A 14,310-nucleotide genomic window follows, 5' to 3' on the forward strand; every position below is an offset into this window, starting at 1 on the left:
ATTTCGTTCATAAAAAAACTTGCCCAAACGAGTTATACTCCATCATTCAAAACAAAACTTGCCGAAACAATCAAACATCAAGTACTTGATTGATGTGGGAAAAAGAAGAAGGACGGCATAATTTCTTCTTCATAATAAACACCACATGGAGAAGAACGAAAGGCATGGGATGGGATTATTTCATTCACACCAATGAAATGAATGAGAAAATGACATCAAAAGCAAAATTTCACACCAAACATATATAGAAAATTATACCTATAACTCACACTTAAATGACCTATAGAATTTATATCTCGGGTGGGCTGCTAACATCATTCCCCGGACTAACATAACAATGTCAATAAGTAATCTAGGCCATCGAAATATGTATTAAACCCAAGGTATCAATTAGCCGAGTAGTGATATTTAAATTATATATCATTGTGTCCAATTTAATTTGTCTCTATCTATTGTTATATGGGATGTGCGTATAAGTGATTAACTATATACACTCAACATTTAGTCTCTTTAGACGTTAAATTATTAATCATTTTCTGTTGCTTGAAATATATAAAGAAAGTTAGTTTTCAATGTTATTATCGTGCATTTACTAAAATAAAAAAATTTAAAATTTTCTATTAATAATTATATCTTTAAAATACATGATAGTTAAATCCTTATAGATATAATTTGTTTAAAACGTGCGCAAGTTTTACAAAATTAATTTCTATCAGATTAAATTAATAAAATAAATTTTTTTCTAATTTTATTAACTACATTGTTTAAAGATATTAATAAATTTTTTGTTGTTAAAGATATTTTAATAAATAATTAATTATCACGGGTGTAGACTTGTTGACCAAATTATCTTTGAGTTAATGATTTGACGAAATTCCGTTTACTCAGTTGTAGAAGCTTTCCTGGCAACTCACCTCACCTCACCTTTCCTTTCGTCGATCACTGAATCTGGACGTTACAAAAGCAGCTGCATTTTCCAATTTAAAAACCAAACTCACTCACACAACCCCTAAAACTCTAACAACACAGAAAAGAGAGAGAGAACCAAAGAACCCCAAAACGCTGCGTTGCGCTGCGTTCTTTGGTTTTTCTCTCCGACGACACTGCTCTTCACATTTCTGCAGCTACTACTACTTCCTTCACCTCTTCTCATCTCCCCCTCCACCAAAACGGTGCGTCGTTTATTCCCTTCACAATTCAACAAAACTTCATTCAACTTGCTTCGTTTATTATTGTGTTCTATGCTACTTTCTTTTTTTTCTCATTTCGTTTTGAGAACTTTTGCTGTGGTTTCTTACTGGATCAGTACTTGTTTAGGGATCGCGGATCCGTGTTTCTTGATTCGGTTTAGCTTAACTTTTTGCTCAAGTTATTTCTGCTTTTATAATGGTTTCCTGATTTGTGTTCACCTTAGAGTTCAAATCAGCTTCGAATTTACTGCGTATGTGAAGAGAGTAACGGATCTGGAATGAAGTGTCTAATTCTGGTTTAATTTCACGGTTAAATTGGTTTTCCTTTGATGAATTGTGTCCCTGAGAATGTTGGATCATGATTGTAGTTAGATCATAGTTCATGATTGCAGCTCTATTATGTATTTTCATTTTTCCTTTTTTGTTTAAACAATTGATTTTAAGTAAATAGGTAAAGAGTGAATATGCTAATTAGTAATTAATAATAGGAAACATTTATTAAATTGATGTGATATGGTTCAATTAGTTAAATAAAAAAAAAAACAAAGAAAGACAAAGCTGTTAGGCCTGTATATATAGATCCTCTATCATTTTTCAAGTTACAATTAGGATGTTATGAGGTAATTTAATGATTTTAAGATTTTTATTTATGTTTCCCCCTTTTTCCGTGATGTTTTGGCCAAAGAAGGTGTGTCTAATCCTCTGGATGGGGGTATCTGTGAAGCAGTATGAAATTCTACTTTATTTATACAATATGTGTTTCAGTTCTGGTGACCTATTTTTCGTTTAATACAGATAAAATTTTGGGATTCCAAACTTAGTGATACATTCCTTCATATGAAAGTGAAGCTGTGACTGGTGAGATAACCAGTTTTTGAGTTGGAAGCTATAGTTTAATATGTCTTCTGCAAGCAAGGGCGACAGGAAGGCTACCCTTGATGCAGCATCATGGTTGTTCAATGTAGTCACATCTGTAGGAATAATCCTTGTGAATAAAGCATTGATGGCTACTTATGGTTTCAGTTTTGGTATGGCTCCATCATGATTATTTTCTTCTACCATTTTTCTTTTGGTCATGCCTTTAATTTACTAAATTAGAAGTTTCCATGCTCATTATGTTTGTGTTATTTCATTAGCTACCAACTTTTGTGTATATTTTTGCCAAGAAATATGTGTCCATGTGTGTGTGAAGGTGTAAAGAAGAAAGATTCTATCATGTGCTTCTATTCTAAACTTGATGTTTCATGTGTGTTTCACTCTAATATTATCAGTTAGCTTAATTTAGATTGTACAACTTTAGTAATTTGACCTAGGTATATAAATGACCTGATGATAGACTTGTAAATTTAATGTTGCATGGAACTGGGTTAGAAATTATTCTAAACTGCAATTTTGGAGGTGTCTTTCTTTTATATTTATTATTATGAAATAGAAATTTCATTGCAATAAAAGAGAATATATAAGAGAGGGTTGGTTTCTTGGTAGTTCTAGCTGAATAGGTTACAATTGGCATTGAAGATGCTTGTAAACATCAAACTTAGGTATAGTTAACAACAGACATCAAAAGAAAATCTGGGCAAATGGGTCGTTAATGTTATTCTTTCACCCTATATGCGGAAATTGTATCCTCACAAGCTTATTGGATTTTTTACTCACAATAAAGGACAGCTAAACCAAGGACTTGTTCTTTGTTTGATATGGCATTCACATTGGTTTTGGAAGTGTTTACTAAGCATATCCAAGAATCCGTACCATGGAGTATGTTTTAAGCTGATGATATCATCTTTATGGGAGAATCAAAGGAAGATTTAAACCAGAAGCTAGATTTGTAGAAAGAAGCTTTGAGAGGTAATTGATTTGTGTATAAGTCATAGTAAAATGGAATATATAGGAGAGAAACACTAATAGAGAAGTGAAAATTGGAGAAAAAAAATAGACCAACTGTTATATGAAACAGAGTGTCGGACAACAAGGAGTGAGCATGAGCTTAAGTTTAGTGTGGTAGAGATGAGGATACCTAGATGAATGAGCAGTCAAACAAGACAAAATAAGGAATGAGGACATAAGAGAGAAAGTTGGAGTAGCGCCTACTGTTGAAAAGATTGTAGGATCTCTTCTTAGGTGGTTTGGACATGTGGGGAGAATATCATTAGAACATTCAATTAGAAGGGTAGCTCAAATGGAAGATAGACGTGACGAAAGATAGAGGAAGACCTAAAAGGATCATACAAGACTACAAGAGGCAGTCAAAAGAGATCTATGTGTAAACACTTTCACTTAAACATGACATATGATACAATTACGTCATTTGATCCATGTAACTGAACCCTACCTATGGAGATAAGCCTTTATTGTTGTTATTATTGTTGTGTGGTGTTCAAAGCATGACCGTTGCTCTTTAAAACATCATATGGAGGGAATGAAAGAAAGAATACACTACATTAAGTTTCTTTGAAATCCAAAAAACCTGTCACCACATTGAAGATAAGCATTAAATTTAGTTTTGATTAGGAAAACTTTCTTGGAACTACTGCTTCATCTGCATCATTTTCGTTCTGAGACTGATAATCACAGTACTGTCATTTATTGAAAGTCTTAAAATAATGAGAATAACATTGGATGACCAATTAAAAACCTCTTCTAGGTAGCACAGCTAAGTGGAATTTGGTTTTGGTTTCTTCTGATGTTGTAAACTACTGAAGTTTTTCCCTAGTGTTGGTCTTAACGTGGCTGCGCCAGAAAATGCTAATTATGCTACTTTGCAGCTACAACTTTGACTGGTCTGCATTTTGTCACAACAACTTTGTTGACTACCATTCTTAAATCACTTGGATATATCCAAAGCGCTCATCTTCAATCATCTGATATCATCAAATTTGTTTTATTTGCAAATTTCTCCATTGTTGGAATGAATGTGAGTTTAATGTGGAACTCTGTTGGTTTCTATCAGGTACCTTCTGGACTTCTTTCAAAATCCTCTTTGTGCAAAATAAAATAAAATAAAATAAAAATCAGTCTTTTGGGCTTATAATAGTCACTTCTTGCATTGGAGATAAGTATTTATAATTATTGTTTCCTTTGAAATGAAATTGTCAGATTGCCAAGCTGAGTATGATCCCAGTATCTTGTTTCCTGGAAGTTGTTTTTGACAATGTGAGATATTCAAGAGACACAAAGCTTAGTATTCTTTTGGTTCTGCTTGGTGTTGCTGTTTGTACAGTAACCGATGTCAGCGTCAATGCTAAGGGTTTCATAGCTGCTGTAGTAGGAGTTTGGAGCACAGCACTGCAGCAATATGTAAGTAACACGCTAAAACTTTACAAAACCCTCAGTCTTGGTTGGAAAATAAAATCTCGTCAAAGTAAATTCCTGTCATAAGAAGGAAATTCTAAATAGATAAAATGTTCACTTTCAGATTCACAATGCTTGTTGGTAACATTCATGTATTAAGAAATAATCAGCTTGTTGTAGATCTAAACATGAATTGGATGACCTACAACAATTTGTTTGTTTATCTAGGGTTTTTTCACAAACAGTATTCTTGGATGCTTCTTTGGAAGACCGAGATAACTTATTTTAGTTGATTAAAATTCTTACTCTTCCTGTTATATCTGGGTCTCATGATCTTGATTTTTTGAGCTGATATTTTACATTACCTTTTATGCAGTATGTACATTACCTTCAAAGAAAGTATTCTATTGGATCATTTAACTTGTTGGGCCAGACTGCACCAGCACAGGCAGCTAGTTTACTGCTAGTAGGCCCCTTTCTGGACTATTGGTTGACAAACAAACGAGTTGATGCCTATGGCTATAGTTTGACATCCATTGTAAGTTTCATTGTCTTTCCTTTTCTTCTAAATTTTTTGCTGTGAGGAGGGAGGTAAGCAGAAGCTAGTGAAAGTTATTTATATCAGGTTGGCCCTGTCATATTTTTCTGGTGGATACTCTAGCACCAAGGAACTAGCCATGCAGTGCATAAGTGCGTATCACTTACATTAAGATTCTCCTGCTCATTATAGATTATCCATTCTACCTGTTGCTTATTATGAAAAACCGCTTGCCAAGCTCTACTGCCTATATTTAGTATCAAGTAGATATAAAACCCTTGGTTGACTATGGCTAAATCTTAACTCATTTACAATGCTTCTCAACCATCTGTTTTAAGCCTAGTAAGCATTGCTTGAAATCCGAAATTCTACAAGGATCTTTCTGCAAATTTGTTGGTTCATAAGACTATCCTTTGGAATCTAGAATTCTAGATAAGACTTCAGTAAAAGAAATATGTCTCTAAAGTGCATAAACTAATGGTAGTTTCTCTTAGATGTTAGAACAATGCTATTTATATTAATCATAACTCACAAAATGATTCCAAGGTGGATATATTAGCATATATATATAAGAATATATTATTCTTATTCCATAGTCCAAATAGATTCCAATGTATTCCAATACATATTCCAAACAAATACTTATGATTGTTGATTGTGATAAGAAAAAGAAATAGAAACTCTACTCGAATCCATTTGTGAAAGACTATACTAAATAAGACACATAACGAATTTCCAAAATTGAAAAAAAAAAAAAAACTAACATATGGGAAAAAGAATTAGAGAGTTAAGCAGGTCTTTTGAGGTTCACAAGTAGCTGAATATTTATTCCAAAAGGGCTTATTTGATTCAATCGTACCGCGTAATCCTTTAAAAGGGGTTTTAAGTGAGTTATTTCAGCTCCATGCTTTCTTCCCTTTGTGAAAAATTTAGCAGAACTTAAAAGATTTTTTTTCTTTTTCCAAATAAAAAAATTTAAAAGTGTATTATCATACCTATGTTCCTTGCGGAAATAGAAGGCGAAATCAATCCATTTTTTTAGTTCTACGTTTTACATTCATTCTTTCTATTTTTTATTATTTTAATAATATATTATTATATATAGAATTAGATTCTATTTTATACTCCTCAATATACTCTTTTCTACTCATCCTATTCCTATTAACTGAATATATTTTTTCTCCATCTCTTATTCGATGTACAGTAATTTTTTATATTCATGAGTTCTGTGTTTTATCTACCCTGATTTGCCAATGATGATTCTCAACCTTCCTTCATCTCTGACTGGTAGGCTCAAAAAGTCCTAATATATATATGTAATAATAGTGAATGCTTGAAGATTTATACACATGAAACTTTCAATTTCAATATACACATTTTCTGATGGTCCCATACTTGATTTGCATCATATCCAAATTTGATTCTAGTTATCTTTCCAGTTATTATTAGATTAATTTGGATCCCAACATTTCCTCCAGAAAATTACTCTCACTTTTTGAAACAAACAACTTATTCAATAGTTGGACCAACTCTTTCTTGTGCATGGACAATTATTTCTTTGGAAATGCGGCTATCATTTTCTAAGTAAAAGGAGAGTATCCAAATTCCAAATATGTAAACAATGTCAAGTTTGTGAATCTTCCAAATTTATATACACATGGAACACCATTATTAAACTGAGCTGGTCTTCTTGTCTGCAGTTGTTCATCATTTTGTCTTGCTCTATCGCGGTAGGGACAAACCTCAGCCAGTTCATATGCATTGGTAGGTTTACAGCTGTATCATTCCAAGTCCTCGGCCATATGAAGACAATTCTGGTCCTGATCTTAGGATTCATCTTCTTTGGAAAAGAAGGTCTCAATCTACAAGTAATTCTAGGTATGGTCATTGCAATAGCGGGAATGATCTGGTATGGCAATGCTTCTTCTAAGCCAGGGGGGAAGGAGCGCCGTAGCTTTTCCCTTCCTAAAACTCAAGATTATAGTTCACTACCTGTATCCTCTGAACCAGATGAGAAGGTATAGAAAATAGGAAAAATTATAGTATAAGTTCACAAGAAGAGAGAGAGTAGTCAGTAGTGAATCTTTTGATGAAGTTCGGAAAATGCAGGTGTACTTTTAGGTCAGTTGATTAATTTTATTTACTGGTCAAGGAAATGCTGAATTATTTATGGATCATAATCATTTAATATTTGCTTTTGTGTTATTTTGTTTTGGAGGGAGGGGGCGAGATTACAGTTATTTGTTAAACGGAGGGAAAGTATTTTACATTGTGTTCCCAATTTCTTTTTTTATATATACAAAAAATGTTACAGCTACTTTCATAGTAATGTACTATAATGTTTAATATAATTGACAAAAAATCAAAGAAACCAAAAATACAAGGAATGTGTGTATGTGGCCTGACCTTCCAGGGATGGACATGCTTAACATGGCAGAAATGAAATTTTTTGATATCACTGATATATGCGGGCCTTGGATTCTATGCACTAAATTAAATGAAAGCTTTAATTGTTCATGGTTTTAACTTACTAAAGAGGATGAGGTAAGGTAACTCGTGTTTTATATCTAATCGAAGTGAAATCTATATACCCCATTACATTATGACAATGTATGGTATGTATACTAATCAGGTTCTGGCGATGGCCAAAGTTGAATAAAGAGCCTAATAAATGCCTAACATTATGTTAGGTGGGATTGGGGGTAGTGTAATCCTGAATAATTGAAGTTCCTTTCTGGAAGGTTTTCTTAAGATTCACTTGACTATGGTCCCAACAACAGCTAGATCTGCATATTTAACATAACACTTTAGAGACAATGGAAAAAAGCAGGGCCTGTAATAAAGGCCTGATTTTCTGAGACATGGGGAATGACGCATTCATGCAACACAGTAAAAATTAGGTTAAAAATTTGACATTTAAGGCGTCATGTACCACCATTTCTGTAGCAGCAGGTCATCAGCACCTGGTCCTGTCCAGAGTTAAAAAATCTTTTCACCATTCTCTTTTGTTTTCTTTTGAGTCTGCCATGTGAAATTGTGAATTACAATATTTGCTAGTACTACTTACATAATAATTCAATTTCCCGTTTGTTTTCTTCGTTGCACAGATAATTTTAGAACTTCAAATTCACATTTCGGGAATAATTTTTAGTTTGGCTAAACTATTTTGTCATTAAGGGAATAATTTTTTTATTCTACTACTAACAAAGTAATTTGAATAAAATTTAGGGTGTTTTAATCAAATTAACAACTATGATAGTTTAGACATGCAGGAACATATTTATAGTGGCAATACGGATTCAAGAGGCAGTAGAATCTAAAGCTAGAATGATATGTAAAAGCCCAGCAAGCATAGGCGTTATCATTGGTGATCTCATTCTGTAACTATTATTAACAACACTTCACTTCAGTTCAGTGATTCCTCCCTCTTGTTCTCTGCAACCAAAGAATTTCTCCATCATCGGACAACTTTCAGAATAAATTAATACAACAGAACTCTCTCCCAAATTTCGAAGACCGATTATTTTGCTTTTATTTTTAAATGAAGTGTCTCTGAGTACGTAAAATCTTGGAAAATGCTGTTAACATCAATTGGCAAGCATTTTAAAAAAAAAAAATCATATTTTAGATAAAGGAAAATGTTTTGGACTATTCTTCTAGGCCAATATTAAGAACTGTGTTAAAAAATATGAGAAGTTCTAAAGAATCACTTTGATGATCAATTATTTTTTTAAATTTAAAAAGAAAATATTATAAAGAGGACATTAATTTTTCATAATTCATTTGTGTCTAATAATTCAATTTTATTAGTTTAATTACAACATTATAACCATCATTTTATTATTAAAATAAAAAAATCTGAAAATCAAAATAATTCAGTCAAAACTAGCTAAAAAAATTTTAATTTAATCTTATTTATATAATTTCTTTATATTTTGATTTTTTTTATCTCACTCTCTCATTACTCAACTTATCACATTATATCCCTAACTATTAGGATGTAACATGTTCGGTGGTCGGTTTCTGGACAGGTCAGGTGATGATTGATGGGAGCGAGGATTCCTCAATCGCGATTGAGTCGGGCTCCGGTTTGCCGAGAAGTCGAACACTTGTCGTGAGAGAAACAAGGGGGGGTGCCACCTGCAAAGACACTCCGACGATCTAGTCAGTCAGTGCGCAGGCGGAGAAATGTTAGGCGAAAAGGTGACGTACCTCGAGGGAAGGGCAGGTCCTTCCCTATTTATATCGTGTCAGAGGTGGGCCCTACGAGGACAGGCCCACCTTCCTCGAAGCTTCCTTACAGCTGTAGCGGGGAGCTGTCAGGGACGCGTGTCCGGGTCGCGCTGTGAACAGTTTACATCCGACCGTTCGGGTCGGGTCGTCATCGGGTCGAGTTGACCCGCGAGTCACTTGGGCTGGGCCGTAACATAACATATCGTATATTAATAAAACATTTTATAATTTAATTTTCATATATACTATTGTATTAAAGACTAATCATAATAATATACTTTGAATATCATTAATGTTAATTTTTTTTGTAACCACTAATTTATTTTTTTCTTGCGGTTTCACTGCACCTACATAATATGATAGAGGTTTGAAATAATCTAAATTTAATTATCATTAATTTTAATTAATTTTTTTTATAATTACTAATTTGTTATCTCACTTACATAATATTTGTTTCATATTTTTTAAAGTGGAATAATAATTTATTCTGATTTTTTAACACAAATATTTTCAAATTTTATCATAATTAGATTTAAAAAATATCAAATATTTAAATTAATTTATTCAATTGATCAATTTACTTATAACATCCATAAGTTCATACACATAACATTTATAATTTCATATTAATAATATCCATAATTTCATACTCATAATATTTATAATTTCATATATATAATGTCTATACTTAATAATTTTTTACAATTAACATTATCAAATTTCAAATTATGTGTCTTATTTTATTTTTTAAATTCTTATCTCATATGTATATTAATAGATCATAATTTTAATTATTTTAATATTTTTATTTAATATTCATATGTATGCTTATTTATTATTTATTGATTTTAATATAATGAGTTAATAATTACTTTTAAAAATTTATTTCTTAATTTTTTTATATTTCATTTTCTATTTTTTTATTTTTTAATAGTCCATATGTAAAATATGAGTTGTATAGTAGGAGTTATTAAAATTTTTTAATTTAACATCTACAATTTTATATGTGTAACATCTATAATTTTAAACATATAATATCTATAATTAATGAATTAGTATTAATTTATTATTTATTATTTTATTTTGTAGGTTAAAAACTAATAATTTTGGACGTTTTTAATAAATAGAGACTAATCAAATATAAGATATTTTTTATTGTTTATAAAATGTATTGAGGTGATTTGAGATTTTTTTTAAGATTAAAAATATAAAAATTTAAAATGATTCACATTTTCTTATAAATACAAATATTATTGATTATGTATTTTTATTTATTGTTTAAAATATTTTGATTACCTAACATAATTCCAAAATAAATATTAAATTATTAATTATATATAGACCTAAAATCAAAATATAATATGAAATAAGAATATATCATACAAAGATATCTCATGAAAAAGAGTTTCAAATAAAAGGTAGCTCATAACAAATTACCAAAAAATAAGGTAGCTCATAACAAAAGCAACTCTACTATTCTAGAATAAACTAAACTTAATTATATGCATTATTTTAAATACGTGCACTTAAGTATAATTTTTATCTTAATTTTTTTTACAATTCATGCTAACTTGAATATTAAAATTTTTGTAAATGCATTCCTCACTATTAAAAATGATGAACTCAGGACATTTATAACTCAAAATAGGAGAATGGTGATAATATTATATCTCCAACTTATTTTTTACAGTTTTATTCAAATAATTTATAATCTCAAAAAAGTAAAACATTTTTGAATAGGAAAAGATTGAAAAATACTTTTTGATAAATGGTATATCTATCATGTGTTCTTAAAGCATATTTTAAGATTATAAAATAAAAAATGACACATGTTAAGATTATGTTCGTACCCTCACTCAATAAATAAAGTCAGATATAATAAAGATAAAAGGTCCAACTCACATAGGAGACTTCTGACCCATATCAAACCTCTTTAAAGAGGTTGAACACCATGATAAGAGTCTAACTCTACTTACCCAAATAAGAAACTGTTTCGCAAATTTCTCCTATTTTTATCTTTTCTAAAAGATGGATCTCAACAACTTTCAAGATAAAGAAAATGGTAATTCACCAATAAAAGCGGAACTACTCTAACAAAAAAGTATACGGATACCCTCAAGTATAATTTACGTTATAATCTATTAAAAATCTGCCTAAAATCCTTGCTAATTTAAACATTGCAGTCTCTTGCAGGTATCTCCCACTTTTTCACGAGAAACTCGGACGGCAACACCTCGGTCTAAAAACGAGTCGGACGCTGTCTCAAAAAGAATCTAAACTTCACATTCAGGCTCAAAATTAACGTTTCAAATAACTTTCGAAACAGATTATAAAATACAAAAGTTTTTATTGAAAATATAAAAAATTTAAATTTTTAATATATTTATTGTATATTTATTAAATAAAAATAGTTAAAATTTTTTATTAGTGATAAATTTATTATGTATCCTAAAGGGACATTTTAACTAAATCCTTTGATAAATTATATATTGCTCATTAGACAATTCCATAATAAATTTATATGACCCTGATTTCAAGAACTTAAGATTAATGCACCGTTTTGTGTTGAAGAAGTAAGAATTACTTTATATTATAGAGTCGTCAAAATAATAGATAGCACTCGAGCAGAATTTCGTAAATGCATGCTTGCACCGTTATTAGTAAGTTATTTATTGAAAGAGAAAATTGCATAATTAGTTGGTGGGAGAGTTTAGGGTTAAAAATAAAATAAAATAATTGGACACCAACTTATCCCAAATCACCAATATATTAGATAGAAGAAGATTAAATACTCTAGCAGTCACAATTTACAAACGGGTTTTCCCGTTATTACTACTAATTTATTAACGAAGAGTGGTAGGAGTAAATAGAATTTGTGATGTGTAGCTATTAATTAGTTATTATTAATATTTTTAATGGTATGAAATGATTTTTAATGATGTAAGATTATTTTTTTTTATATAATTAATTACTAATCAAATTTATATTCATTAACCTACCTTTTATAAATTAAATATGGATAATAATAATAATAAATTTGAGTTTAGCTGAGATAATAAATAGTTGTACTAAAACTAAAAATTCATAGGTTCAGTTCTTAAAATTAATAAGATAGATGCACTATAAATGATATATAGATGTCGCAAAATTCTCCATTAAAAAACGATGAGAACCATCATATAATGATGACTTAAAGCAATGCAAGACGTGTTCCCGATTCATAATGTTTTCTTCCGTGTACGGTGTTAGATATAGTACAAGCGCAGCTCCAACGATAGCGATTTAATTTTAATTAAGTTGAGGCATATATGCAAAATACTCTGGGCATAAATTAAAGAGAAAGATCATTAAGAAAAAATATTCCGAGAAATCAGCTCATAATATGCCAAAAGTTAGGTTCTAATACAGCTGCTACAAGGTCCCACTTTATTGAATCTATCTGTGTTTGAGTGATCAAATAAACCTTCCTGGCCAAACAATTCGGTGGAAAATGGAAATTAGACCATCCTAATTATTGTAAAACTTAGAATAATAACACACTTGCTAGTTGCTACTGCTAGCTTAGTCTGCCACACATTCATTATTTTCATTTCAACTTCATAAAGTTTTAGTATTTTTTCATCACGTGTAAAATTGATTATCTTTGAAAGTTGTTACAAGAGATAAAATTTCTATAATTAATATTTTCATGCTACTACATGTCTACTCATCATGACATATAGCCTTTCAAAAAATTCTAAATTAGAATTAAAAAATTTATATCACCTTAATTCAACGGACAATTAATTATATAGTTGATTTTATGGTTAAAAATATTCTTTCGAATACAAGAGAGTATGCAGTCTTAAAATGAACTTCATCATTTTATATATTTAAATCGGAACTAAGCTAATTGACTTAATTAGCTTCTCTGTTTTCTTTTTTCTTTTTTCTTTTTTATATATAGACAAAAAAAAAACGTTTCATGTGTATTGTGAAAATTTTAAAATTTTTTTCCTTCCCTATGCTTACAATAATAAAATAATCTCCCGGCATACATATATATAGAGGGTGGGACAGGAAAAGTATTTGGTCACCTTTGGGATCATTTATTAAAAAAAAAAAAACAACTAAAGATAGTAAAAACACAAGTATGTTTAAATCACATGCATAATTACAATTGCTAATTCAAGCACTAACTTACTTTCTAATGTAACCAAAGTTGATTAGTGATGATAGAAGGTATTATCTCGTCATGACGACTATGGGATTTACATATATATTGTTCAATTCATGCCAAAATAATTGGGTAGGGTCGCTCTCAAAAGGTCATGGCTCTCGTGTGGCATTGATTTTCATTCTCATTTCTCTTTTGTACTTGTTATATATATTTGATGCAAAGAAAGACCAAAAAGAGTGTGAGACCCACACATACATACCCTTCCCTTCTCTCACCCTTTGATCTATCTATCCATAGCCGATGATAAAAGCACTCCATAATAATCATACAACTTTCATTAACATACATGCATCCCCCTTTTTAATTTATTCAACTTTATTATATAAGACTTGGACACTTTCACTCTCACTCAATGCGCACGCCCATGTAATCCATTACCCCACCCATCCAATTGCGATCCCATATTATTATTATATTTTTATTCACATCCTATCAACGAAATGAATTTAATTTTAAATATTGACGGTACAAAGTGTTTTATGTAATTATTTAATTAAAATGATATATTTATATAATTTTTAAATAATAAATTTTAAAATTAATTACTTTTAGATTATATGATTATATAAGAAAAATATATAAGTAAACTCTTTTGCATTATTAGTACAGGAAAATTTAATTCTAACAAAGTTATCAAATTATTAGATTAATAATAAATAAGACTTTAAATAAATATATATTCAACTTTTATTAATAAAACATCGTGAAACAAATAATCTCTTTCAGTCTACAACTTAATTTGGTAAAATTTTTCAAGAGGTATTTGTAGAGTTGTATTTTTTAAAAATATAAATACTTTATTTTGTATTTTTTAAATAAAAAAGTTAATTATATGTGTT

The 14,310-nt window shown here is 30.2% G+C and overlaps 1 protein-coding gene across 1 annotated transcript; it reads left to right on the forward strand.

The window, feature by feature from the left end:
• Nucleotides 1-885: 885 nt before the first annotated feature.
• Nucleotides 886-7,336, forward strand: LOC107470319 (UDP-rhamnose/UDP-galactose transporter 4). Its single transcript, XM_016089707.3, has 6 exons — nt 886-1,172; nt 1,986-2,218; nt 3,956-4,140; nt 4,287-4,487; nt 4,858-5,019; nt 6,720-7,336. Exons 2-6 carry the CDS (start codon nt 2,089-2,091, stop codon nt 7,041-7,043), a joined length of 1,002 nt encoding a protein of 333 aa, XP_015945193.1. The 5' UTR covers nt 886-1,172; nt 1,986-2,088; the 3' UTR covers nt 7,044-7,336.
• Nucleotides 7,337-14,310: the final 6,974 nt, after the last annotated feature.

The sequence above is a fragment of the Arachis duranensis genome, chromosome 10, assembly GCF_000817695.3.
Source record: "Arachis duranensis cultivar V14167 chromosome 10, aradu.V14167.gnm2.J7QH, whole genome shotgun sequence".
Lineage (NCBI taxonomy): Eukaryota > Viridiplantae > Streptophyta > Magnoliopsida > Fabales > Fabaceae > Arachis > Arachis duranensis.

Bases quoted from the DNA above. Each gene is read 5' to 3' on its own strand.
- LOC107470319 (XM_016089707.3), top strand. From the start codon at position 2,089: ATGTCTTCTGCAAGCAAGGGCGACAGGAAGGCTACCCTTGATGCAGCA. The intron at 2,219-3,955 runs GTATGGCTCCAT...GCTACTTTGCAG, and splicing joins TACTTATGGTTTCAGTTTTG to CTACAACTTTGACTGGTCTG. The intron at 4,488-4,857 runs GTAAGTAACACG...CCTTTTATGCAG, and splicing joins GCACAGCACTGCAGCAATAT to TATGTACATTACCTTCAAAG.